Genomic DNA, 26779 nt, shown 5'->3' on the forward strand with positions numbered 1-26779 from the left:
TGTTAAAAATAATATGATGGTGAGAAGGTAGTTGGTAAGAACTCAATGGTTAGTAAGAAGTTATTGGTTTGTAAGGTTGGATCCTTCATAATCATGGATGTAGGTAGTCGCTAGGAAGTAAGTGGTTGCTAAGGTCGTCATGGGTGTCTAAGAAAGGAATTGGTTGGAAGGGAAGTCATTGGTTACTCAGGCAAACAGTTGATGCTATGAAATTATCTGGTTGCTTTGGTGGTCATCGAATGCTGTGTAAGTGAATGTAGGTAGTTGTTAAGATTGTCCTCTGAAGCTAAGGATATCATTGTGTACAAAGCAAGTCATATGTTGCTAAGGAAGTCATTGGTGGCGAAAGAAGTTAGTGGTTGTTAAGGAAGTTCTTGGTTTGCTTACGGTTGTTTGTACGGAAGTCATAATTTGCTAAGGAATTCCTTTGTTGCTAAACAAATCAGTGGTCATTTAAGAAGTAATTTGTTGTTCAGGAAGTCATTGGTTGAGTTGATAAAGGTAGTTGTTAATAAATAATTGGTTCAAAAAAGTCATTAGTTTCTATGAAAGGTAATACTTGCTAATGAAGCCATTGGTTACCAAGGAAGTGGATGTGAGGGACTTATCTGGTTGCTAACGTAGTCTTTTGTTGCTAAGGAAGTCATTGGTATGTAAGGGTAAAGAAGAAAATGTTGTAATAAGGCCATTTCGACCAATTCAAGGTTTACAATCCTGTCATGAATTGGTTTAATTAAAAAACCGAGCTCTGATTGATATCTAAACTGTAAATGTTTATTCAGATACAATCAAACTAAAGACTTTATCGGGCCTATTAGCAACTATTTCTGGGCGCACAGACGACATACACAGCACCATTATATTAGCTCTTCTGGCACTTATTTTACCTTAATACTATGGATTGATTTCAATAAAATTATAAGGAATGCCTTTTTCACTATATGGCAGCCTGTTGAGACTAGGGTATTGCTCAGACATTTTCGATACGATACGTTTTGCAATATGGAGGTGGCGATACGCGATATCTATTGTCGATACTATAAAGCAATAGCTATAGTACACAATTGTCTGAATAAAAAGTTAAACACGAATTATTACAGAAAAACGTAAAACATGCAAACAAATATTACCAGAAAAGAGTGTCGTTTTGTTACACATAATAAAAAAATACTTCTTGAATTAAATTATAACCAGGTAAAATGTGAATGTATTAATTAACAAGTCTTTTCTTAGACCTTTAAATGATCATGCAGAATGGTTATACAACAGCATCAGATTTTTACTGATTAGTATCAACTGTCAACCAGGGTTTAAACACAAATCTACTAAAACAATTTTCTTTGAAAAAATGTAAATAATAGTCATACACTTTTTAACACATCTTAAAAACCTAAGCTTTTCATAATAGTTCTCTTAATAAAAGATAATTTGTCAACTCCATTAGGGCTAGGATATGACCGTGTTGCCGACACAATGTCCCCACTTGTGCTAAATACACGTTCAAAAGCAACTGCTGTTCCTTGAACACAAAACAACAAGCACACAAGTTGTGATATTCTGGGTTGGTTTTCCAATATTCTAATGGACTGGCATTCATTGGTAATGTTTTAGCTATTCTATATCTCACTTTTTGTTATGACACTCTATCACAACGGGTAACATGAGATTCAGCTTTAACTATGTATACATCTTCATCACCAAATAAGCTTTGTAATGCCGATTATTAATTAACAACATCTCCTGTATCACTTGGCAAGGTCTCTACCTGTTGAGAATAAATTAGGATCATATGAACTGAAAACAAGTACAGGCCATTTTTAGTCTTTCTACATACATTATATAATATCACCAATACAATACATTCATCTTATTAAATATATATCAGAAACATGCAAATATACTTAAAAACAGTAAATGTAAGCTTAAGAAATCAAATCTTTTAAATGACGTAATGGTCCATGATTGATATGTTTATTACCCAATAGCCTATATATTTGTAAATCTGCTACAAATAGAATTCAGTTTATATATTTTATTTATGTGCCAATGTATCTTGGTTGCGGCTGATGGTACTGGCAGGTGTGGGAGTTCTTGCAGAATGGGTATAGTTTCTGCTGGAAGGTTTGGTTCCTGCCTACGAAGGGTCTGGAAGTGTACTACACTTTTCCAAGATTCGGTCCCAAGTGTATTCGTGGACACATGTTTTTTTTCATATTTGTAGGACTTTAGATTCTAGACTCCAGTCCTTCGGGTAATGGCATGTGATTTAACTTTAATTAGGTTATTTTGTGTTTTTTTTGGAAACCTATTGTATTACAAACTAAGCTAGTTAACCTTTATAATGCACACACGTTCTATAATTTCAAATAAACTTAATGCAAACAAGATTTACCTAACTACGGAACTCTCAGTTGTGTGAATTGTCTCATATCTTGAATGATAAAGTTGACAACAGCATTTGTAATCGTGTTTGACATGGCTGCTGAAGGTTTACCCTTACTACTTAACGTCCAAGGATTCACCGTGTTGTGGTAGCACTGGTTTTACAATGTCTGAGTCAGAACCTAAAATGCACTGAATTGGGACCTGAACTCACATTTTCTCATTTGATAAAAGCAATCAGATTTTGCTGAATGCATTCTGTTATGTTTGAAATTTAGTCATTTAGAAAGAGCATAATTTAAGGCTAAATTAAATTGACGTCTATTTGAAGACAATTAAAATAACTGTTATCTTATGAGCATGCAATTCAAAAAAAAAATGCCTGGCCAATTCAATTGCTGTACTGGTAAAATGAACGTTTGTCCTGGTAAAAGTTAGTAGGCCTCAAGACTTTTGATTCAATGCAGTCATTTAAATTATTTTTGAAAACGAGTTTAAAATCTATTTTTTCCAGTCTGTCAGCACATAAGTCATATAACTCTACACGCTACAACATACCTTGATGTACGGGTTGGTTTACGTTTTTTAACACTGGAGTGTGGTTACCGACGCGTCGATCTTATGGTGTCGTCTTAGATGCGTAGACATTGTAGTACCGCCAGAGCTAGCTACTTCTGCCCTACAAATATTGCAAACGGCCTTTTTATCGTTTGTCTTCGATAAGAAAAACCACACATTGAATCTTTTGCTCGACATAACATCATTTCAGACGACGTTACATCTAAAGCTAGCAGCGCTGCATGAATTCGAATTTATGTTGAGCTATAATAGCCAAATATTCGAATTAATAGTAAATTTACCTTCAATTTAAGTCAAGTCAATTTGATTTACAAATTCGGATTATGTAACAGAACAATATAAGCTCTAAAGAGCTTTTAGCACCGACTTATACATTGAAAATGCGAAAGATATAGGTAGTTAAAACTAGATAGTATAGCATTCACATACATAATCAGGCACCGGTTTATGTACAGCAAACAGTGTTTTAAGTTAAAATATTAAGAGTTATCATGTTAAAAGTTAACAGTTCATGCATTGCACTACAAAGCAGTAACCTTTTTATGACAAGGAATAATACAAGCAACTGAACAAAGAATATTTATTAAGTTAGTGTGTTAACAACAAAGCCTAAGACAAAGCAAATACAAGCAAACAAGCTGGCAACTGCAACAACAGTTCGTGCATAGCACTACGTAGCTGTTAACATATTCATAACAAGAAATAATACAGGCAGCAGAAAAGCATGTTAATCAAGCAACAAAAGTAATTATTGGTGTGTTTACAATAACACCTAGGTAATAATGGTGAAGCAATTGAGTACAAACTGGCTAGCAAAACAACAAAATTCATGCATAACACAAACAGTTCCTAAACATGAGTCTGCACACCCTGTGAAAACATCCCCTAATTTATATAGTGTCACATGCTGGACATGAACATTTTTCATCATTCCAGCTATTTATATGTGATTTAAACTGATCGAACGATTTCATTGGCCTAAAAATATTCTGGTAGGGAGTTCCACAGAGCTGCAGCTGCACACTTGAATGATAGTTTACCGTACCTCTCGGTTCTTTGTTGGGGTATTTCAAATGTGTTTGTATATCTTAAATTGTATGGTATAAAGATTGGTATTTTTATATTACAAAACTGAAAATGTAATGTTTGAAGATGTTAAAATATACCGGTCTTAAAAAACTTCCTTGTGGCACCCCTTTGACCATTCCCTTGAAATTGCTGCAAACATTGCCTATTTTAACACATTGCTTCCGGTCAGATAAGTAGCTTTTTTAGATTAATTGCGGGTTCTGATATATTGTAGTGTTTCATTTTCAAAAGAATTTAGTCATGTGGTAGACAGTCAAAAGCCTTTAAGAGATCCATCAATATGACAATATGGTTCTTGTCTAGGAAATATTTCCAGTCCTCGACAATTTTCAGTGGAGCTGTTTTGCATACAAATCCAAGTCTAAAGGAACTTATAAGATAAGGATTGAATATGCTCTTAAAATGATCCATAAGCTGTTGATAGATGGCTCCCTCTCTCTCTCTCTCTCTCTCACCTTTGACATCACTGTTAGCTAGCTAACTGGTCTATAATTGCTTTTGTCAACTTCACTATTTCTCTTGTGGATTGGGACAACTTGAGCTACTTTCATGTTATTGGGAAAAGAAGATTTTTGAGACATCTGTTTATCATATTTTCTAATGGTTCAGCATTAACTGGGGCAGCGATTTTAACATTTTGACTGACATTTTATCATACCTTGTTGCTTTTTTACATTCACAGATTTTATTTGTTTACTGGTAAAGTGTGATGATGTTGGTACAAACTCTAATTTGTCATGAATATTAGTGGATTCATCTTTTTTCTTGATGCTAATGTGATTTTCATCAACTTTAAACCCTTTGAACAGATATGCGACAATTACGATAACCGAATCGAATTTGAAGTAAAAACAGCGGTGCAAATCGATTGATCGGTATATCGAAACCGGGCCCATTAACCTCTACAAATTATTCATTGTTCATTTTTATTCCATAACTTAGCCATAACAGTAAAAGGTTTTTATGCTTGTCCCTAGTGACGCCATTTTTGACAAATATGTACAGATTTATACAATGTTACCAATGTCGATTAAGTTTTGTTTAATTTATTAAACATTAATTCATAAACAATATGAAGTATAAAATATTGATGAAGACGTGTGTATTTAAATATATGTATTTACATAACCTTGCTGAAAACATAGCTGCTTCGCAATAGCTGCGTTTTTGTTTCGTCCAATACCACCATAAAAATGCGTTTCTCGCCCGATACCATAAAAATGCGATTCTCGCCCGATACCACTAAAATGCGTTTATTTCGGCCGGTACAACCAATAACTTCTCTTTTTTCTATTAAACAGCTACGCAAAAGGTGGGCAATTTTTGTCAAAAGAGCAGCTCTCCGCAAAAGGTTCGCTTTTTTGCCAATGTTTCCTACCAAAAGCTTCCCTATTTAATGAAAACTCAAAGCTTAAGCAATCCTGTTTCAAAGCTTTTTTCGCCTCTTTCACAAACATTTTATTCGCATTCAAATAGAATAATTGAGTAGGGATCGCACACTATAATTTTTGGATAATACACCAACGTGGTTTTACCGGCGATCAAAGAAATAACTTTGTTCATGATCGGTTGAAGACTTGACTTTGAATTAATATGGACATCCAGGACACAAAAGTACAGCTTTAACAAAACAATTAAGATGGTTAAATAAGGTTCATAGTTAAGAGTTTCCGAAGAAACTAGCATGATAGGTACTTATAAGATGCACACCTTTTTCATTTTCGGAAACTTTTCTTTGCAGTTAAGGTTTCAGTTTTATTAATTGCTTAATCTACTGAGAAAAAATCATTTCTGGAAAAAAATGTTCAAGCCAAACTTGCTAAATAACTGTAATTGGTATTTTTTCAATTGTTTATTTTTTATCATTTTTCAATTACGAACAGCTTCAGTTCACAGAACATATATGTCTCGGATATAAGAAAACCTGCAAATAAGACAATTTCCCAATAACTTTAATTTGATATTCATATGTTGCTTTTTCCTCAACTTAATACTGTTTATAGTTATTATCCGTATACAGCTATAAAGCATAATTTAAAGAGTGGAATTGTCAAATGAACAATACCTTAAAAATAAAACTTTATTGAACAACAGTTTTGATGTAAAACGAGATTTTGTTTTGACCGCGAAAATGGTCTAAGTAACATATCATGAAAAATGCATTGGTAAAAGTTATTGCTATTCCTTTATTTGTGGCAGCACTTTGAACTTAATTCCTGAATTCAGTTACAAGAAAAGCTTAAATAAGAAAACAACAACAGTTCTTTGCTTCCCTTGAAAACTTTACTAGCCATGCACATGTACGAGGCCATTCCTCGAGCTGTTTAATTGAACAAATGATATATGTTAAGCGCAGTTTCGAGTCTAACACCTTTTCGTCTAGATGAATGTTCATGTTGTACTCTATAAACAATAATAATATGTTCATGCAAAACAAGGTAATACATGTCTGTTTGTCAATGAGTGTATTGAACAGCTACTGACCTTGCTGTGAACTCATAAAAAGGAAATAATATAGCAGACTAAAAACAATTTAACGAGAAAAAACTGTCACACGTGCTACGGCGAGCCTTAATATTATGTGTATTTTAAAAACATTTATTAAACGAATTAGAGCATAGTACTGTTTTTATATCCACATAAGACCGATTAAAGATGGAGGCAAAGCGGGATTTCAACAGCCCCGAATCCCGAAACTGGCTCAAACAATGGCAGGCCGTTTTTATCACAAGGAGAGCTCTCATTCCCTGTGTCAAGTCAGAAGCTACACGTCTGCACAACGGCATTCTCCAGAAAGCATCGATAGAACAGACTTGTTCAACAGATCATGGTCATGTTTCTAACCAGCTGACAATACATTGTCGATTTCATGAAAAACTTCGACAGGAAATCAAGATCATACACAAAAGAACGAACCCTTCCTGGAGAAACGCTTCGACTGACACATGGCGAGACTCTCCGTTTGCTGTCGCCAAGTTATTCATGCAGTCATCTGGGTATGATGACAAATCTTCGTTTGATGAAATCGACTTCAACGGACTAGCAGCCTGTATGTACAATTGCGGGCGATTCAAACACACTTTGGAAACACTAACTGACGAGGTAATTATACTTTTTCCCTATCAGACAAAGACAATAAAATATGAACGGCTTTGAATAAATTGAGTATGAAAAATATATTCAACATAAACATTACCTTAATAGCTCGCTTTATAATAGCGTAGTATATGCTTCTGTTCTCATTTGGATTTGCATCATGAGTGTATGGTTAACTTTCATTTCAATCGTTCATACATGTTTGTCCATACATAATCTGACATCTCAGGTAGATGTGGCAGTAATCATCCCTTAATATATTCTAAAGAAATGCTTGTTAACTGTATATACCGATTTTTGAGTAACTCGAAAAAATGTCAAGGAACTGCCATTTTCGCAGTAATGTTTATGTTGGGAAGGAATATGCATAGCCCTTCTGATACATTATTGCATTTCAAAAGCATCAATGTTATTTCCAGTTGCATTGTCATATGACAATTCATTAATTTAATGTTTTTGGTTGAAGGCAACAATGTATTGTATTAATGCATTTCACTACGTGCTTCAATTAACTTCAACGTCATTTGACTATTTTATTTTCTGCGCGTTCCAGAGATAGAATCCTAGGGTTATGTAAAGTATTTATTTTGTGATAATTGCGAATTTCTTCACGGTTACATTTTATGACAATAAGAACGGTCACTGCCCTAATAATAATCATACCATAAATATAATGTTTAATGGTTATTTCCTCGACCGAAGTACTGTCAATTGGCTGTTAAAATCGTAGGGATTGTTCTATTGGTCAGAATTCCTAAATCCTAAATTACTGTTCGACTGTCGCATATAGCGGCGCCTCTTTCAACTCCACAAATGAATTCAAATTATTTTGATCTGATTTCTTGATCAGTTCTCTTATGATAACTCCCGACCCAAAACACACACTGATAATGTGAAATTTAAATCAAACTCTAATCTGGCTTTGCCATTAAATTATGGAACAGTAGTGAAATACCGATGCATTTTTAATTTAATTGCGCTGCTATTATTATTGAGAAACAACTGTTGCTATTTACTGATTGATTGAAATTGAAAAAAAGAAGAGATAAATTGAGACTTAGTGAATGATAGTCGAAGTTGTTTTCTGTTTCTACATCGGTTAATTAGACGCCATTTTGACTGAGGATCGGATGTGTTGCAATAATTAGCATGCTTTGCATCAAAGGAGTATGTTCACTTTAAATACAGTATTTACCAATTAAAATAGGAATCAACATTGTTTCACCCCAAAGCAAAAAAAAAACTCGAATTTAAATTCACATTTTTGCTTTATACTGGGATGAGACGTAAGCAATTCGTGAAAATTAATTTATATTTTAGGCTCGGAAGTACGTTAACAAGATTCGGCATATGCCAGACGTATGTTCAAGTGCTCTGACAGACCAGGCCACAACAGAGTGTATAGACAGCATGATTGCGGTGCTAAACGACCCATATTTCCAGGGAGATCCAGAAATACTGAAAGCAAGGAAGCAGCTTGATGAGGTAAAATAATAAAACTGGAAATATTGCGAAGCTATATATGGTAGATATATGGTCAGTTAGACACTAATGAATAAACGAGATACACCCGGGCGATATTGTACAAACAATGAATATCAGGTAGTTAGGGAAGCAAATTAACGGCATATATTAGGGAGTAGATGTCCGAGAGAGTCATGCTAAATAGTTATTTGAAGAAAATGGTGACATAGACATAATTATTTGATTGACAGATAGCGCAAACAACGAAACAGGGAATTAAGACAGACAGACAGACAAATGAATAATAGGTACCAAAATATATCACGATGAATAAAATATCGACATATATACTGTATATTTCACATACATAAATAATGTAAACGCATGGAAAGTATATCTACACAAAAAATAAGTCAAATAAACGGGAACGCGCAGCGACTTTTTAAATATACAATGTGTGTATACAACGTGGTAAATTGCGTCATAAATGCTACGTCGGAAGGCAATAGCACAATCTACGCCGCTTACACAACACCGCCTTCGGTCTTTCACCAGAGATTGGTTGAAAGTTTATTTTCTTAAAACACTACAACAAACCTTTTTCAAAATGCAGCCGTCTAACGAAGCACTGTCAAATCATTTTTTTTTGGAAACAGGTTTGACGAGGTATTGATAAAACTAATCATCTCATCAAATTTCGGTAATAAAACGAAGGTGGTGCTCTTAAAGCGGAATAGACTGTCTTTAAATTCATTTAAAGTTGTGTAGTAAAAGAAAAGTTATCATTGATTTAAGTCTTCATTTTAAGCAAATTGTGGCCCTTCGACGTTGCAAATATGACGTAATTTATCGCGTGGTATAAACACACTGATATGATATACGGATAAAATAGCGACTGCGATAAAAAAAGACGGGGGACACAAGAGCAACAGGAAAAAGACAGACCGATGGAATAGCATAAAATGTGTATTAATATAGTCAGACGAATGGCATAGCAAGGGAGATACAGAGTGAAAAATATAGACAGACAAAACAAAATAGTGATCAATTAAATCATAATTGACAAAAAAAGAAAAAAAAAATGACAGAGACAAGGAAAAATGACATATAAAATATCGACGAATCACAAAATGAACAGACTGCCACACAGCTATAAACGTACTTACATATTTTTGTAGAGTATTCCACACTCATATCTGCAAACGAAATTCGATATTCTAAATAAGTGTTGAAGATGAATTTAAATTAATTAATGTTTTATTTTTAAGAATATTCAATGTAATTAAACCGTTTCTTTGGATCAAGAGAAACGATGTGAGATTTTAATAAATATATAAATAAAATAACTCATTTTCTTACTGAAGATACATTTTAGTTAGGGAAAATGCATTCAAACTATTTGGAAAAATGTATTTATTAGCGTTTGATGCCTTCAACGTAGAGAGAGAATGTTGAATTGCGGACAAACATAATATTGAAATATAAAGGCTGGCGGATGAAACCGTATTTATTTTGCACTTGGAATTCAACTTAAGGATCCCTTTCATAGCTATACACATCTCATCTACACCTAAATTAGTTTTATGTCCTGTACACATAAAAAAATGCATTTAGATATTCGTACGCATGACAAGAAGATTCGTGTAATGTGCGTACTTGATATCATATTTGTGTGTTTAAGAAGGTTCGTGTAATGTGCGTATTTGATATCATAAATGTGTGTTTAAGCTTTTAGCTGATTGTTTTTTGCTGTTACCAAAGAGCTACATATGCATAAGCATTTTATGTTTATTTTATTTAACTTTCAGTTAAAAACCAGATGTCAAGATCCCAACCCGGACTTGCTGAATTATATTATCGAAGATGCAGCAATCAGAGGAGTTCAAAACGTTTTGGATTTGGCTTCTGCCAAAGAAAGCGAATGGAGAGACCATGCAAATGAGATAAAGGATGACATTGAGAAACTCGGCGGTATTGCAATGTCTAGTTTAGGTAAACAAGAAGAAAGCGCCATTAACGATATTAAGCAAACTTTTGAAGATGCCCTTGCTAAGATGGATTCGTGTATAGACAATGCTAATAAAAGTATGATTGAGACAACCGAAGAAAGCATATTTTCACTGAAAAACTCTGCTCAGTCCGAAAAACTAAAACTCGAAGAAGCAACTATGCATGGTATTCGTGAACAACAAGAAACCACTTTAGATGGAAAACGGGAACTTAATTTAACGGCTAAAAAAGAAAAACGTAAGTTCAAGAAAACATGCGAGAGCGCAACAAAAAACATCAAAGAAATAGCTAAGAGCGAAAGCAACAAACTGACCAGAGGTGAAGGTGAAGAACAAAGGAAGTCCAAATTAACAAAAGCAAAGTCAGGTAAGACTCTTTAAACATGCCATGAAAATACATATTAGGAAGAATTTATCAGAAGGAGCTCTCAATATCAGATGTTCAGAAATGGTTCAAAAGTCATGAATTAATAAAATATGTTTCATTCGTTCAGAAAATCATCTTACGTATGGGATTTTTCCTCGCCCGTGATTATTATCTTCGTATTCAAAATTCGTACGACAATCAAGCGGGGTTTACCGAATACTATTAAAACTATGAACGAAAATGCTTTATTAAAAAGCGTCCATAACGTTATTGAAAATTGACTTATGTACGGCTTGAACTACGAAAGTCAATTTAAATGAAGTTCGGCCAATCACTGTTTGATAGTTGTTCAATAAACTAAGTGAGATAAATTATATTCTGAATTGTTTATTAATGATTAAATTGTTGTCAACATAAATTCTGTGAGCGACTTTCTTTCAGATTTATATTATACAACTTCAACTATTATATTTCCTATCACAATGATAACAAACGAAAAGTCTTAAGTAATAAAAATCAATTATAATTGAAATAATAATGTATACAATTATAAGAACGCAGTGTCAGCATGATTGATATGAAAATAAACACAACCCCTTGTGTTGCTGCCAAAACGCAGGGGGTAGGGCCGAAATTCGCAGTTCACTATTCCTTTCAAACACAAAACGCAAATAAAATAAATAAACTTCACACCTAAGTAAAGCCTTGCCGGCTCCATTGTATTAAAGAGAACATGACTTTGCGAGGTACGGGATTCCTTGCATACCATTCCTGCTCTTTCATTAAATGTTTTGTTGGACATTAACAAATATCATGCTATATATAAATGGCTGTCCGCCCAACAACGGACGGGATTCCTTGCATACCATTCCTGCTCTTTCATTAAATGTTTTGTTGGACATTAACAAATATCATGCTACATATAAATGGCTGTCCGTCCAACAAGGTACGGGATTCCTTGCATACCATTCCTGCTCTTTCATTAAATGTTTTGTTGGACATTAACAAATATCATGCTATATATAAATGGCTGTCCGTCCAACAAGGTACGGGATTCCTTGCACAACATTCCTGCTCTTTCATTAAATGTTTTGTTGGACATTAACAAATATCATGCTATATATAAATTGCTTTCCGCCCAACAAGGTACGTGATTCCTTGCACAACATTCCTGCTCTTTCATTAAATGTTTTGTTGGATATTAACAAATATCCTGCTATATATTAATGGCTGTCCGTTCAACAAGGCATAATATGGGGTATTTGTCTCTTTCCTTGTTGAAAGATTATCTTATTACAGTGTTGTTATTGGTCTAGTTTACTGTGCAATGTAAATGAGATTCAAATTGTAACACAAGCTAAGTAATGTACAGCATCCCAGCCAAATACTTCCATACCAAAATAATACCGTTGATTTTCCTAAATGATATTAAATTATACACTTTATCGTTTGACAATATACTTTCAGATATATCGACAGTATACATCGTTTGATTACTTACCGACAACCTCTTATAATAACTGCATTGTTGACTATTATTTCCTATTTGTTAATTTCACATTGAAAGTTCTTAAACGTAATATAATAATATTTCAGATTTAAAGAAACTGTTACTCAACCATTACCAAGAAACTTCTGTCAGAATTAACGTCCGATTGGATATCGATGCTGCTGTAGAAGACATTTATGAAAAACCCAAACTTCTACTGAAGAACAAGAAAGACAAAGATGGTAATATAAAAGATGAAGAGATATCAGAAATTCACCAGATGTTTCTAAGCGACAATGACACGATGGTTAAAACAGTTTTCGTGGAGGGCGAACCAGGATATGGCAAATCGATATTATGTAAAAAGATTGTCCACAGTTGGTGCAAATTTAAACATGGTGTAAATGAGGAGAAAAGAAAAGACAACCCGTTAAGTCAGTTTGAGTTCTTATTCTATGTAAAGCTTCGAGAATTTGAAGATCAATGTAAAATCAAAGATATTATATTTCAGTTTATAATTGAACAGATTCAGTCAGAATATACAGGATTAAACGAACTGTTAACAGATGTTTTGAGATCAGACCATTGTCTTCTGTTGCTTGATGGTTTAGATGAGTGGAAACATTGTAGCGAATGTAAGCGTATTGAACGAATCCCTCACGTTGAAACATGTTGGGTGAACTGCACAACATTCATAACGACACGACCATACAAACTAGCTGAGCTGAAATTGAATCGCTCTCAATTAGGAAATCATGTGCAGTTGCAAGGACTTCAGTTACCTACGGAACTTGTTCGGAAAATACTTGTGGAGTTAGATAAAGATCAAGTAGAAATAAGTTCAGAAACCTGCGTTAAAGACCTTGACAAAAAAGGGCTGTGGCATTTCCGCGATGTTCCAATCGTGCTGGTTAACATTGTATGGCTCTGGTTCAGAAACAAACTTCAGGATAACATGTCTCTGTCTGAAGTTTTCAGGGTAATAATAGATGAACGGTGGTATGAAATGTGCGAAAAGAAAAACATAGAGGCGGAGGAACCTCCGATTAAGTTTCTTAATTCTGTGAGTGAATTGGCATTTCATCAATTGTTTTCTGCAAGTAAAGACGAATCAATTGTATTTCAAATCAAAGGGGACCAGTACGATTATATTAGAGACTCTCTTGAATCTGGTATCATGTCTTGCAGTAAAAAATCAGGTGAAAGATCAGCGTATTATCAATTTCTGCACAAAACACTTCAGGAATACTTTGCAGCATTGTATTTAGCGAAACACACTTCTGATTTGTCCAGAGATATACAACACATTCTGAACGTGTATATGGATAACAGAAAAGAGGATGTCTTCAGCTTGGGTCAGATGTTCAAGTTTCTCTGCGGCCTGAGTGTACATGCTGCTGAACAGTTTTCAAAGATATTGAATGAGCTGTTTACTGAATACTGTGAAAGAGGCAGTTATTCCATGGAGATCGCAACAACATTTCAAGACATGATATATCGTGGCTACGAGGAGGCAGGTAGAAGCGGGCACTCCGGAATGGACCTATATCTGCAGCATATCGCCCTCGCTGGAGGTAGTCCATTCATCCATCAAGATTTAAAAGCAGAAAAAAAGACAATGTTGAAGCCCTACTTGGATGAAAGAAAATCAACTCTTGCGTCATTACTTATAGAGGGGGAAAAAGACCTCTGTTCTGTCCTTCAATACAAAGAAGATCCAAGTGTGTTAGATCTAGGTATGTGCAAGAATCTAAAATTTATTGCATTAACCGAACTTAAATTTACAGATATCAAACAGCTGCATTTGAACGGACTATTAGAATGCGAAATAACATTTAGGAAATTCCAACCAGCAAATTTACTAGTGTCGTCATTGCTGCTCTCAGATTTAACATCTCTGAAAACACTCACATTAGGGGATTTTGATTGGGAAAGTAAAGTTAAGGAAATCGTTGCAAAACTAGAAAATATTCAACAACTTCACCTCGAATGGAGCGGAAATAGACCACTTAATGATTTACAATTCGACCTTGGGCATCTCGAAAACCTCAAACAACTCACCTTATACAAACTTGCTTGCTCTGACGTAGTGATTTCACCAAAGCTGAAACTCAACACGTTAATAGTCAAGTTCAGTACACTGCAAAAAGCACCACAGTTGATTGCGGCATTACTTGCACAACACGATTATTTACGTAGCTCAAATCAGGTAAGTGCTACAGTATTGTTTAAATACCTGACCGTTCCAAGGCGGTACCTCACAACCATTTATAAACACCCCTATTTTTATAATACAGCTTTGGTATGTTGTTTAAACCTTCGAATATTATATATGATTTACACAACGTAATCTTTACCTGATAATATTTTTTTTAAAAACCTCTTTACAACTGGTTGTTTGCTATAGATATTTATGCAAAAAATGCAGAAACAAGTCAGTACATTTTACTGACCGTTCCAACGCGGTACCTAACAATCCTTGATAAACAAACCTAGTTTTTATATAGTATGTGTGCATTGTGCTGCTTGTTGAGTTTTGTGCTGTTCTTCCATATTTCTTTTGTGTGATTTTATGTTATATGTCTGGCATTTACCCAGTGCCATTAAACTGGGTTTATGTTAAAACAATTTGATACTGAGCTTGTTTCTGTAGCTTTTTTCATAAATATTGATAATTAAATCAGTATTTGAATTCTATTTCACCGTCTGTAGATAGAGTTGGGACCTTTAATCATTGAAGTACTTGAGGTTAACCTATAAGTTAATAAGAAAAAGTTATTATTAAGTTAATGCATACTTTGATAAGATTAAACTTTTACTTTTTATCTTTATTTAAGATTGTTGGGATAAGAGTGAGGTTTGTACACGTAAACTGGTTAAAACTCCCAGTAAATTTACATTTTACTGACCGTTCCAAGGCGGTACCTAACAATCCTTGATAAACATACCTAGTTTTTTTTATTTATAGTATGTATGCACTGAGCAGTTTGTGGAGTTTAGTGCTGTTCTTCCATGTTTCTTGTTTGTGATAATTTGTTTTTGTGTTTTATGTCTTTGGTGTTTACCCATTGCCATTAAACCTTGATTATGTTTATGCTTATTCTTTTTTCCTACTGGGCTTGTTTCTGTATTTTTTCACACAAGTACATGTATTTTACTTGTACCATGCGATTGTTTGATAAATGTATTTGTTTGCTTAAATTGCCCAGTTTATTTTGTCAAATTGTAAATTTGCGGTTTCAAAACTGAAATAAGTTATGTTCAAGTTATACTTTGGTCAATTAATAACCATAATGTAAACTGCCCTGATCTTCAAGATTTGACTTATTTAGAATAAGGTAGCGGCATTGTATTCTAGGCGAAAGGTTGGTGTTCTAGCTGCCTGGCGGCTTAGTCGCATGATATAATTCTGCATAGAGGCGTGAAAGTAGAGGCCTAGCGGCCTGAACATGTCAATGCAGTTATTATTCGTTTTCGTTAAAAAGAATACGCTTTTATGGACAGATATACATAATATAGCAATTTTCAGCATTTTCTAAAACGTCATTCTAGCAGCCCAGATGCCTCTTTGTCTTCGGGCGTGACTTGAGTAGCCAAGCGGCCTATTATTTATTTCGTTTCAAGTGTTTTTGAATATTTTCGTATTAGTTAAATTGCTTTGAAAAAGAAAACAATATTAGGCCACTATGTATAAAACATAATACAATTTTGTCATTTTTCATAAAACCCGAAGTGAGCGAATAGTGATTTTTCTCGTAATCATTATAAAGAAGATAGATTGTTCATTATAATTACCCTTAAACCTATCTGTACACAATCTTGAACTTCATTTCATTTTGACATTGGAAAAGTGTTCCAATTATTACTATTAACTGTTCTGTTTAAGTAAGCACATGAAACTTGAACAAATGAAAGGTAAGCATGTTTTAACATTATAAACATTTTTTTGGAGTCTATGTAGATATAAGTTTCTTCATTTCATTTAAATGTTAATATCATTGTAAATACAATGGCATGTGCTTACCAAAAATGAATAGTACTTTGGTATGTTCAGAAAACTATTATTGCTAGGGAGTTGTTTTATTTATCCAAGATAAGGTGTAAAGGGAAAATTACACCAAGTGCTTACTCCTTGTAAAATCCAATATTATTTATGAATGCATGGCGATGAATCAAAGCATAGTTATACCACGCCAAACCATCAGCAACCTTCCATATTTAACGGCATTGAAGCTGAATGGGTTGTGATTCATTTTTCAAAAAACAAGCTAAGTTGCTGGATTTACTTGATCTACAATTAATTGTTGTCATTTTCACCGCATTGTTTTTTTTCTCGTAGACCGGATATGGACATTCTTCCGAACACACAGTGGTTGCGTTAAACCAGTTTTATACCCTAACGTTTTTTGTTGTTGTTTTTTTTGTTACGCAAGTGCAGGTTTTCGAGTGTGATGATCTAGAAATAAGTGTTTTCTGGCATGCAAATTGGTTAGTTGACTATAAAATATAGAACACATTTAGTGTCTGACCTAAAAGAAGACAGATATCAAAGTAGGCTTACCTATTTTAGTCGAACCGAACCAGTGTCCTACCTATACTGATTGCTATCTTTGATCAGATGATTATTCGGAGTTTTTGTTTTTGTCAGAATTTGGTAAAAAAACACCTTCCAAACATTATTACAGACCAAACAATGAAACATATTTCTGTGATAGACTTTTTTTTACATCATCGATGACATCATGTCAATTTCTTGTCATGAGTACCATGACTTGATTGAATCAGACTAAATTGACCTTTGAGCAAAACGACCTATACAATAGAAATTATCTTACGGGTGATATTTAAAAAAATGCTTATAATCGCTACAGAATGTGTATTTGTGAATAAAATATGTTAATTAAATATTGCTCGAAGAACCCGCATACTATTTATATTTTTTTTAAATAGAAAACAAATTTAGACCTCTAGGCCGGCGACACGATTACTTTACGCCGCTAGGCCACCAGGTCGCCGGACTGCTAAATCGACGTTTTATTTTCAAAACTGCAAAATGGGGGAATATATTTTAGAAACAATTTGATAATCGCAACATGATGTTAATTTGTGCATAAAAAAACGTTAATTTATTTTTGTTTTCAAAGAAAACTTATCACAAAATGCTATGCAATATAACAATATTTTAGCATAAATGAATAAAATTCGCAATGATATCCTTCTCATTGTCCATAAGGGGCTCTTAAATGACAGTTTTGACGTTGTCATTTTTTCAACCTAAACATTTTGTAGCTGACTTAAATTGCTGAAAATCGCAACAGGATGTTTTCATTGAGTAATAAACGTTATTTTATCAGACTGCTTACTCCAGGCCGCTAGGCCGCTAGGCGGTTGTGCTGCTAGATCGACGTTTGGTGATAAAAATAGTGTTTCAAAAACGTTCTTTTGAAATGAAAGGTTGTCATTGGAGTTGTCAATAAGAGACTGTCAAATGATAGTTTTGACTTTTCTTTGATTGAAACCCAAAAACATTGTTCGCAAAATGCAGAATGGCTTCCTAATAATGCTGATAATCGCTACTATGATAATAATAATAACTTATAGAAAAAAACGTGAATCTTTAATTGTTTTCGAGAAAGAACCGCATTGAAATGGAATTAAAATAGAAAAAATTTTTAGGCCGTCAGTCCACTAGAACCTCATTCCGCTAACTACACGCCGCTAAGCCGCCAGGCTATATCGATTATTTTTTATTTCAAAACTGCTTGAAGTAAAATCATATCATTTCCATCGTCCATTGCGTCCTGAATAAAGCCGACCATCAGCTACTTTGTTAACATCGCATTTCAGGATAGGCCACTTTCTTACCTAACGGAAGTTATTTTGGGGAACATACTGATGTCAGCAGGAGTGTTTAGACGTATCATTAGTATGGCGATACAGTCGGGAGATTATGTGAGTTATGATTTAGAGAATTGTACAATAGAACCTGAGGAGGACGAGATGCAGCAAGAGGTGGACATAGAGAACCGGCCCGCATTCCAGATTGAAGCTCCGGATCCCTTCTCCACTGACGACCATCCATACATTACATTAGAGAGAATGACCATGTCAGCAGGAGAGTTAAGACGTCTCATTAGTATGGTGATACACTCGGGACTTGCTTTGCACTGTGAGATAGTGTACTGTACAATAACGCCTGAGGAGGACGAGAGGCAGCTGACGATGGACATAAAGACCCAGCCCGCTCTCCAAATGGTGGGTCTACGTCCCTCTTTCACCGACATCACACAACACATTAAATTCGTTGGTATGTCTATGCCAATAGGAATGCTCATAAGTATCTTTAGTATGATGAATCAGTCGCAAAATACTGTGAAATTTGAGTTAGTGGACACTTATACAGAAGAGCCTGATGAGGACGTGAGAGAGCTACAGGTGGACATAGAGAATCAGCCCGCTTTCAACTTGAGGGAGATTAATCAATCTGGCCTCTGGCCAATTACATTAACATTCAATGCAAAACGGTAGGTGATATACTTATAGTTACTTGGATTTTTTGAATGATGAAAAGACTGAAATGGACTGTAGTAACTAAACTTAACTTAAATATTTTAAAGATCAATACATGTTTATGTCGTTTTGCAAATCATTTCAATTAAATTTAAGCTGTTATCAGGATATAAAAAAGGCCAATTTCGCAGTAAATTGAAATTTATTTTAATATAGTTTTTTTATTTATTTTGTTCTGTGTAGATATTTCTTATGAATGCGCCGAAGTGTATACGTCCTCAACAGGCCTGACCAAAGGTATCACGAAAATACTTTAGTCAAATCTCAAACTCAATTTCAACTTCTATTATAATAGTACATCAAAATTTATAGACATATATGTTTTTACAAATTTTAAAACCGCATTATGTCATTAAATATGTTGATTGAAACTTTTGGTCTAGATTCCAATGGGAAATATTATACATCCAAAATTGTTATGGATTACAATTCATTGCCTTTAAACAATTACTCAAGTGTATTTGTTTTGTTCTAGAATAAGTTTTCTTTAAAAAAATGTCAAAATCTTTCAATAACATATTCTGTGAGAAAATACATTTTCAAAAAGTATAAAAACATACAGGATTTTGAATAATACTATGATGTTATGTGGTAAAAAGAGCTGAGATTGAGATTGAGAGCTGATTAAAGTATTTTTGTGATATTGGGGCCTGGGATAATTCCATGTATCAATCAAAAGCATAGCTCATTATTGTTATGTTTTACTGATTATTTACATATTTTCTGTCCAATAATTAGACAATACGACAAATTCTGCCACTGAAAGTACGGACTTACCATGTCCATGTCATACTTTTAGTTAAAATACATGTTTATATTAGTTGTAAGTTCACGTGTCCTATATAGCATTATGTTAATATAAATAATAACTTTAGTTATGGCAATTGCACTCCAGTTCTATTATTTACCTATTATGCGCGTATTTTGTAAGTACATTAAAGCTACACTCTCGTGGATATATCGTTTTTACAACTGTTTTTATTTTGTGTCTTGGAAAGAGCTAATTTTTGCGTAGATATCTGCAAACCAACGATAAAAATTTGATGACAAAACATCAGATCACATCTTTTCATATTTCCGTTCAAAAATTAATGGTTTAATGGCTTAAGAAAAATGCATAAAACATCATTTTTTGAACTTAAATATAAAAATCTGCGATCTAATTTTTGTCAGCAGTCGTATGTTACTGGTTTCCATGCATTTTCGCAAAAGATGGCTCGTTCTAAGACAAAAAATAAAATAGTTGTCAAAACGTTCAATCTGTGAAAGTCTAGCTTTATGTAACAATACGATATATATGCAAAAGGCTACAGAAACATGCTTAGTAGCAAAAAGTTTAAACATAAACCCGGTTTATTGGCACTGGGCCAACTAGATTATGCAAACCAAAAACTACCGATCACAGTCTCTGTAAAACTGGAAATTATGACAACATTAAATGTAAGTGCGGGGTGACTTTTTACAGCTTCCACACTAATACCGTCACTGAAAATACATGTATATACAATGTATATGTCTGTTATATTTCTTGCAAGACGTGTCTCCTCGTACTCGTTACACGTTGTATTATATGTATCATATGTAACATGTTTGTTAGTAATTCTAACTTATAGCAAGTATACACGAGAGCGAAACACGAGTTATATATACATTTAAAAACGATGATAGTGGATGCATTGACTGCTTTATACCATATTAAAAAGTTACCGTGCAATAAATAGTATGTGTATATTAGAATAGAGTCTGAGTTTATCTTATATTTTAGTTTTTGCACTATTATACTTATCACCGATCCAATATGAAAGTAAACGCATGTATGGAAGCAACACACATCTCCTCATGTGGTACAAGTATCATTAACGAATCATTATTAGGTCGAACACGGTCAAACTGATGTTATGCTAAGCGTGATTTGGAGGGTATGTATGTTGGTTTTAGAATGTAAAAAAAATCGTTATTGGTCGGGAACCTCGACCCAGCTACTGTTGAATGTTGCAAGACATGTTTTTTAACTAAAAACCGACAACATGAAATGTGGCATGCATACTCTTTGTAACCTTTGAATGACTAGATACAAAGGAATAATCAACATTTTATTTCAGAAATAAGTTGATATATGAAATAAGTCGCAAGACCCCGAGTACCTTAAAGCTGCATTCTCACAGATTTATCATTTTTATAACGTTTTTATTTTTTGTCTTGGAAAGAGTACATTTCTACGTTAATATCTGCAAACCAATGATTTAAGACTGCTGGCACAAAATCAGAGGTTAGATTTTCATATTTCCTTTCGAAAATAAATGTTTTATGGCTTAAACCATTACTGACGGTTTAAGAAAAATGCATAAAACATCAATTGTTGAACCTAAATATCAAAATGTGCGATTGTTTTTTTTTTTTTTCAGCAGTCTTATATAACTGGTTACCATTAAACTTTTGCTAAAATTGGCTCATTCATAGACAAAAAAAAGTTGTCAAAACGTTCAATCTGTGAGAGTGCAGCTTTAATATTGGTCGCTATTTAAAACACAGATTTCAGAATGCTATTTTGTACAAATAGTTGTTTTTGTCCGGATTATAGCTTCTGAGGTTTGACTTCAATCTTAAAATAATAAAGATCATATCGAAAGAGTGCAGTGCACTAGAAACATAACTAAAATAGTAAAACTTTTTACAGCTCATGATTCAGACACCTATACTTTGTGCATAGTCGGATATCTTTTACGAATCGCATACTGGTTTCTTTTATCTGTTGCATTACAACTATAAAGTATTCGAAAACTTTCTTCTTATCAGCATGAGTAAATTAGATTTAGTCATCACCAATTTTATTGTTGAGTGTAAATATATTTGTTTCAGGGGCCGACATAGGGAAGAAAGCCAAGATGATACCCTTTAAGTAAATATTAACTACTTTAAGACGTCTCGCATGGAAGGAATTAATGTGGAACGAACAATGACTTTTTCACAGTTGATGATTTACACCAGCAGGTATAATAACTGGTGTAGCATTCAAATCCAAGGAGCTATGTTCTACAAAAGTTCATAGTCGACGGCTTAAACCTGTGAGAAAAAGTAACTGAAACGTGATTCGTGAGTTCCTTATAGTTCTAAACAAGTTCATTGTAAAACGTAACAACCTGCATTTAATAAATGGACTTAAAGGCAAGTGAAATTGCTGTATTATGAAAAATATATTGATGTTTAAGATTTTATTTATTTTCACGGTGATCATATTGATTGCAAAGTTTACAGTTTCTGTATAAAACCAGTCAGATTGTTTTGTGTATACCTTGCACATTTTAGTGATTTCAGAGTACATCATTACTGTAAATGAAGTTCCATTTGTTTGTATACGCCTTGCACATTATAGTGTTTTCAAAGTACGTAATTGCTGTAAATGGAGTTCCATTTGTTTGTGTATACCTTTCACATCATAGTGATTTCAGATTACATCATTGAGTTTCATTTGTGTATACCTTGTAATACTGTAAATGTGGTTTCATTGTTTTGTATACACCTTGCACATTATAGTGATTTCAGTACTCATTTATACTGTAAATAGAGTTCCATCTGTATGTATAAACCTCGCAGGTAATACATGTAGTGATTTCAGAGTGCATAATAACTTAAATATAGTTTCATCTGTTTGTATAAACCTCGCCGGTTATAGTGATTTCAGAGTACACATTAACTTGAATATAGTTTCATCTGGTTGTATAAACCTAGCAGGTTATAGTGATTTCAGAGTACACATTAACTTAAATATAGTTTCATCTGGTTGTATAAACCTAGCAGGTTATAGTGATTTCAGATTACACATTAACTTAAATATAGTTTCATCTGGTTGTATAAACCTCGCAGGTTATAGTGATTTCAGTGCGCATCGTTATAGTACCTAGAGTTTTATTTGTTCGCATTCATATGTATGTTGTGTAAGTTAAAGTGATTCGTTCATGACTGATAGGAGCGGATATCGAATAGAATCGGGTGAAATGTTATTCAAACGTTGCTAACAGGAATTTTCTTGTAAACATTTATTAATAATGAGACTTAAATTGGTCATTATTGGCCGGCAATTTTTTTCATTATTTTCGGCATGAATAAACACAATTTTACAAAGTATTAAAGTAGAATAACTGTATTTCAGCAAAGATTTATAAACTCGTTGCCAGCATCAAGTCTGTGAGTGAGTCCCGTTAAAGTGATTATTACTGTTTATCTTTTTTTTGTGTGTAGCTATTTTCTATACGTTATGGTGGTTTCAGAATACATTCAAATAAATATAATTTCATTTGACGATTTGTAAATATGTTATGTGCATTAAAGTGATTTGTCTGGTAGTTTTGCGTCTGATGTTTGTATCTCACGTAAATAACGTAGTTACTACTAATACATTTTTCTAAATTATGATTCATGGAGTTCATCGTCATTGCATAAAAAGGTTCTTTTGGTGTTCAGGTTACGACATTTTTCAATAATGTCTCATTCAATTTTACACTTTTGACTTACCACAATCAACACTTATAATTTACTGCATTTACTTTAATATCTTACTCAATTCTACACTAATAACGTTCTTCATTTTACATTTATGTCTTACTATATTTTACACATATGCCTTACTAAAGTTTACACTGTTAATTTACTACATTTTACACTAATACACAAATTTACTCTATTGACATACTTAAATTTACTCTAATGATTTATTACATTTTACTCGCTACATTTAACACAAATGACGTTGTACAATATCTCAGCAAGCAAGGCTAAATGGGTCCCATATGGGCTGAATCTGGGCAAATATAGGACCCATATGGATGAGAATGCCCAGATGAGACCCAGATGGGACCCATATAGCTGCTCATCTATATTAATTGGATACACAAAGGGAAACGAAGATCATTGTTAGATGAAAATATATAAACATCGATACTATGTGAAAAAAGTTCATTATTTCATGAATCGGCTTCACATCTTTTGCCATGATATGCCCCGGATAGGTCCCATATGGGTCCCATATACTCGGCATTATCATTATGGTTGGGCAGTGTTAGATGGTAAGGCACGATGTTGTGGCGATAATACATAAATACACAAGGAACAGATTTTTTTTTTCGTTTTTTCATATTTTTTATTACTTCTTAAATATAAACCTTTTGCAATTGTGTTTTTAGTAGCAATATAGTCACAAATCAAAAAAAATATGCATAAAAATTGTCACGTGACATTTTATCGACGCGCGGATGATGAACGTGATTGAATGTAAAAACAATGGTTAAATTCATCTTTAAAGAAAAGGTAAAGGTTCTTATTTAACTTTTAAAGCAACTTGTATTTATATTTATAGTAATTTGATTTTAAACAAGTGAATTACTGATGACTTTCATGTAGAAGTATTGTTTGTGCTACGATTTTGTATTTTGTCATATAATTTCGCGATAATATATAAATAATAAAGTAAAGGCATTCGTGATGGCAATTGCCAAAACAAACCAAAACTAAAAAAAACAACGGTTCATGCAGCTGTGGGGAACATATTTACATATAGACCTCCAAAGAGACTTTAACAGATTCTTTTGTTTTGAATGGATTCTGACAATCATTAATCTTTATCCAATTTAAAAGTGCACCAAGGATCGAGGCTGTACGAGGATATGAGCCAGTGTGAACAGCCTGCCACTGCTGCTAATGGTGATGATGAGGATGATGGCCCTGTTACAGCCAAGACCAACAACCCCCCCCCCCCCAACATTCCAACTACCCGTTCATTATTCGATGCTCGGCAGAGCAGAATCCAAGAGGGTAAATAGAAAAATTTCATGGAATGTAAAATGGTTTTCATAATTGAACCTTGCATCTTTTTATTATTATAAACATTTACAAACAGCCAATCACAGTATTGGTTTAATGGTTCACTGTATATTACCTGAAGTGTCTTGTTTAAATTTTTATTTTTGACAGAATGGTATTTGTTCCAGATCGAGACACCTGGATCTTTGTGCTTTTGGAAAACCAGCAGGAGCAATTGCGACAGCATACGCAGCTCCTGCGTCTCATCCTGGCGAGAGGTTTAGCACAAGATGCAGTTCCGAATGAGTTGCCAGAGGGGATATCTTTCCCCCTCAAAACTGTGGTGGATTTGGCAGCCTTCAAAAAGCGAAAGTCACAAGCGAATACTCCAACATCCGTTGTAAGTTTCCCAAACATAGTTGTCTGATTTTTTTTATGAAGTGTCTTTAAATTTAAACATGCATAATTTGAGCTTTAAAATTACATTTTGAAGTGACTTTATTCATATAAGTTTGTTTTTGAAACGTGATCTGATATTATCAATATAAGGGCAGACACACAAACTAAGCCAGTATAGGGGGCGATGACAGTGCTTCAAATTTTAATATTTAATTGTACCACATTGAGTGTGATACTATGGTTCTGCTTGAAAGTTTTTGCTGTTTTGCATTTACATGTGGATTTACAGTCATCATGCACAACTTTTTGTTCAAGGTAAAATACTTAGCAGAATATGGTGGGAGTGACACAGTGGACACGGTTTCACAGATAATGAAGACGGTGTTGACAACAAATCTGGCCCGCCAATACAACCTAAAGGGAACCAAACAAAAAGATAAACATCTTTACAGCAGGTGGTTTTCTTGTTGTATATATTAAGGTGTGCTAAATGAAACTACCTATGCTGTGCATATACATCAATGGATTTAAAGAAAATATATAACTGAGTATTAGTCTTAAAAAATGACATTTTTTTTAAGATACCTATCTAAAAAAAATTCTGCCTAACTAAAATTACCATATATAGTTGACGATAAAATGCTGCTTATTTATTACTAAACATTTGATAATCACTTTGATGAAATAACTGTCTCAGATATTCATCTATCCACTAACACTATTTACAGGATGTCTACAATTGAACCCTGCAACACACTTTAGAACCGCAAGGAAATGGAGGGGGCCATTTAGAGTCTCAAGGTCGTGAGGTTGGCCGCAAAGACCGAGCATGGGTCACCCCGATGCTTCCTGAGTAGAATGTTGACTTATTTACTTACCATAAAAATTCGGAATTACGACTCAAAATTAAACCAACAAAAATTGTCAGAATATTTTTCCAATTGATTATGTACAGTATGTATGCTTCTATTGTTTTATCATAAACACATCAATGTCGTGTGACATGTTATGTAGTTTGTATGCAAAATGTATCACAATAATGTAATAGTGAGATATCCCAACTTTTCCCCTAAATTTTCATATCGTTAAAGGTTGCAAGAAGAGCATTTCTCACTGTATTTATAGGCAAATCCTATTGCTCTTACTTTTTTGTAAAAACATAAGACAAACTGTCCGTGACAAATAAGAGACCCATCAACAAGACAAATATGTTTAGTTCACATTTGGATGATTGTTTTAAAGGAGACTCTTAATAAGCGAAACCTGTTGGCATTGAATAATTATCATAATATCTTGGAATGATGTCGATTTTTGTTTTACTATAATATTTTCTTATCCTGGGTACAGCATTTTAAACTTTGATACAATCACGATAAACTTATTTTAAGATTAAGTAAGATATTTGGCTGAATAAAATAAGCTACTTAAGGGTGTTACGCTTAAGAACTTTCGAGAAATTGGGGCCAGATGACTTTAACCCCATTTATTTCCTTGGCTATAACTGTGATCCCAGATTTGTACATGGTAGATACATTTTTT

The 26779-nt window shown here is 33.8% G+C and overlaps 2 protein-coding genes across 3 annotated transcripts in view; both read left to right on the forward strand.

Moving 5' to 3' along the window:
• Nucleotides 1-23388, forward strand: part of LOC128221360 (uncharacterized) — a 40417-nt gene extending 17029 nt beyond the window's left edge. For both annotated transcript variants that reach the window (XM_052929960.1, XM_052929959.1), the window contains exons 5-10: nt 6695-7152; nt 8467-8631; nt 10419-10986; nt 12583-14684; nt 18323-18999; nt 21905-23388. In XM_052929960.1, coding sequence (XP_052785920.1) covers nt 6695-7152; nt 8467-8631; nt 10419-10986; nt 12583-14684; nt 18323-18999; nt 21905-21944 — 4010 coding nt within the window. In that variant the 3' untranslated portion in view covers nt 21945-23388. The remainder of the gene's footprint in view (nt 1-6694; nt 7153-8466; nt 8632-10418; nt 10987-12582; nt 14685-18322; nt 19000-21904) is intronic.
• A 1159-nt stretch (nt 23389-24547) lies between these two features.
• Nucleotides 24548-26503, forward strand: LOC128221238 (uncharacterized). Its single transcript, XM_052929764.1, has 4 exons — nt 24548-24853; nt 25030-25241; nt 25556-25695; nt 25969-26503. Exons 1-4 carry the CDS (start codon nt 24706-24708, stop codon nt 26000-26002), a joined length of 534 nt encoding a protein of 177 aa, XP_052785724.1. The 5' UTR covers nt 24548-24705; the 3' UTR covers nt 26003-26503.
• The last annotated feature ends 276 nt before the right edge of the window (nt 26504-26779 follow it).

Source organism: Mya arenaria, chromosome 16 (genome assembly GCF_026914265.1).
Source record: "Mya arenaria isolate MELC-2E11 chromosome 16, ASM2691426v1".
Taxonomy (NCBI): Eukaryota; Metazoa; Mollusca; class Bivalvia; order Myida; family Myidae; genus Mya; species Mya arenaria.

What these genes read in the sequence shown, in the direction of transcription:
- LOC128221238 (XM_052929764.1), top strand. Translation starts at nt 24,706, where the DNA reads ATGAGCCAGTGTGAACAGCCTGCCACTGCTGCTAATGGTGATGATGAG. An exon ending in GCAGAGCAGAATCCAAGAGG is followed by an intron (nt 24,854 to 25,029) that starts GTAAATAGAAAA and finishes TATTTGTTCCAG; the next exon opens with ATCGAGACACCTGGATCTTT. An exon ending in CGAATACTCCAACATCCGTT is followed by an intron (nt 25,242 to 25,555) that starts GTAAGTTTCCCA and finishes TTTTTGTTCAAG; the next exon opens with GTAAAATACTTAGCAGAATA.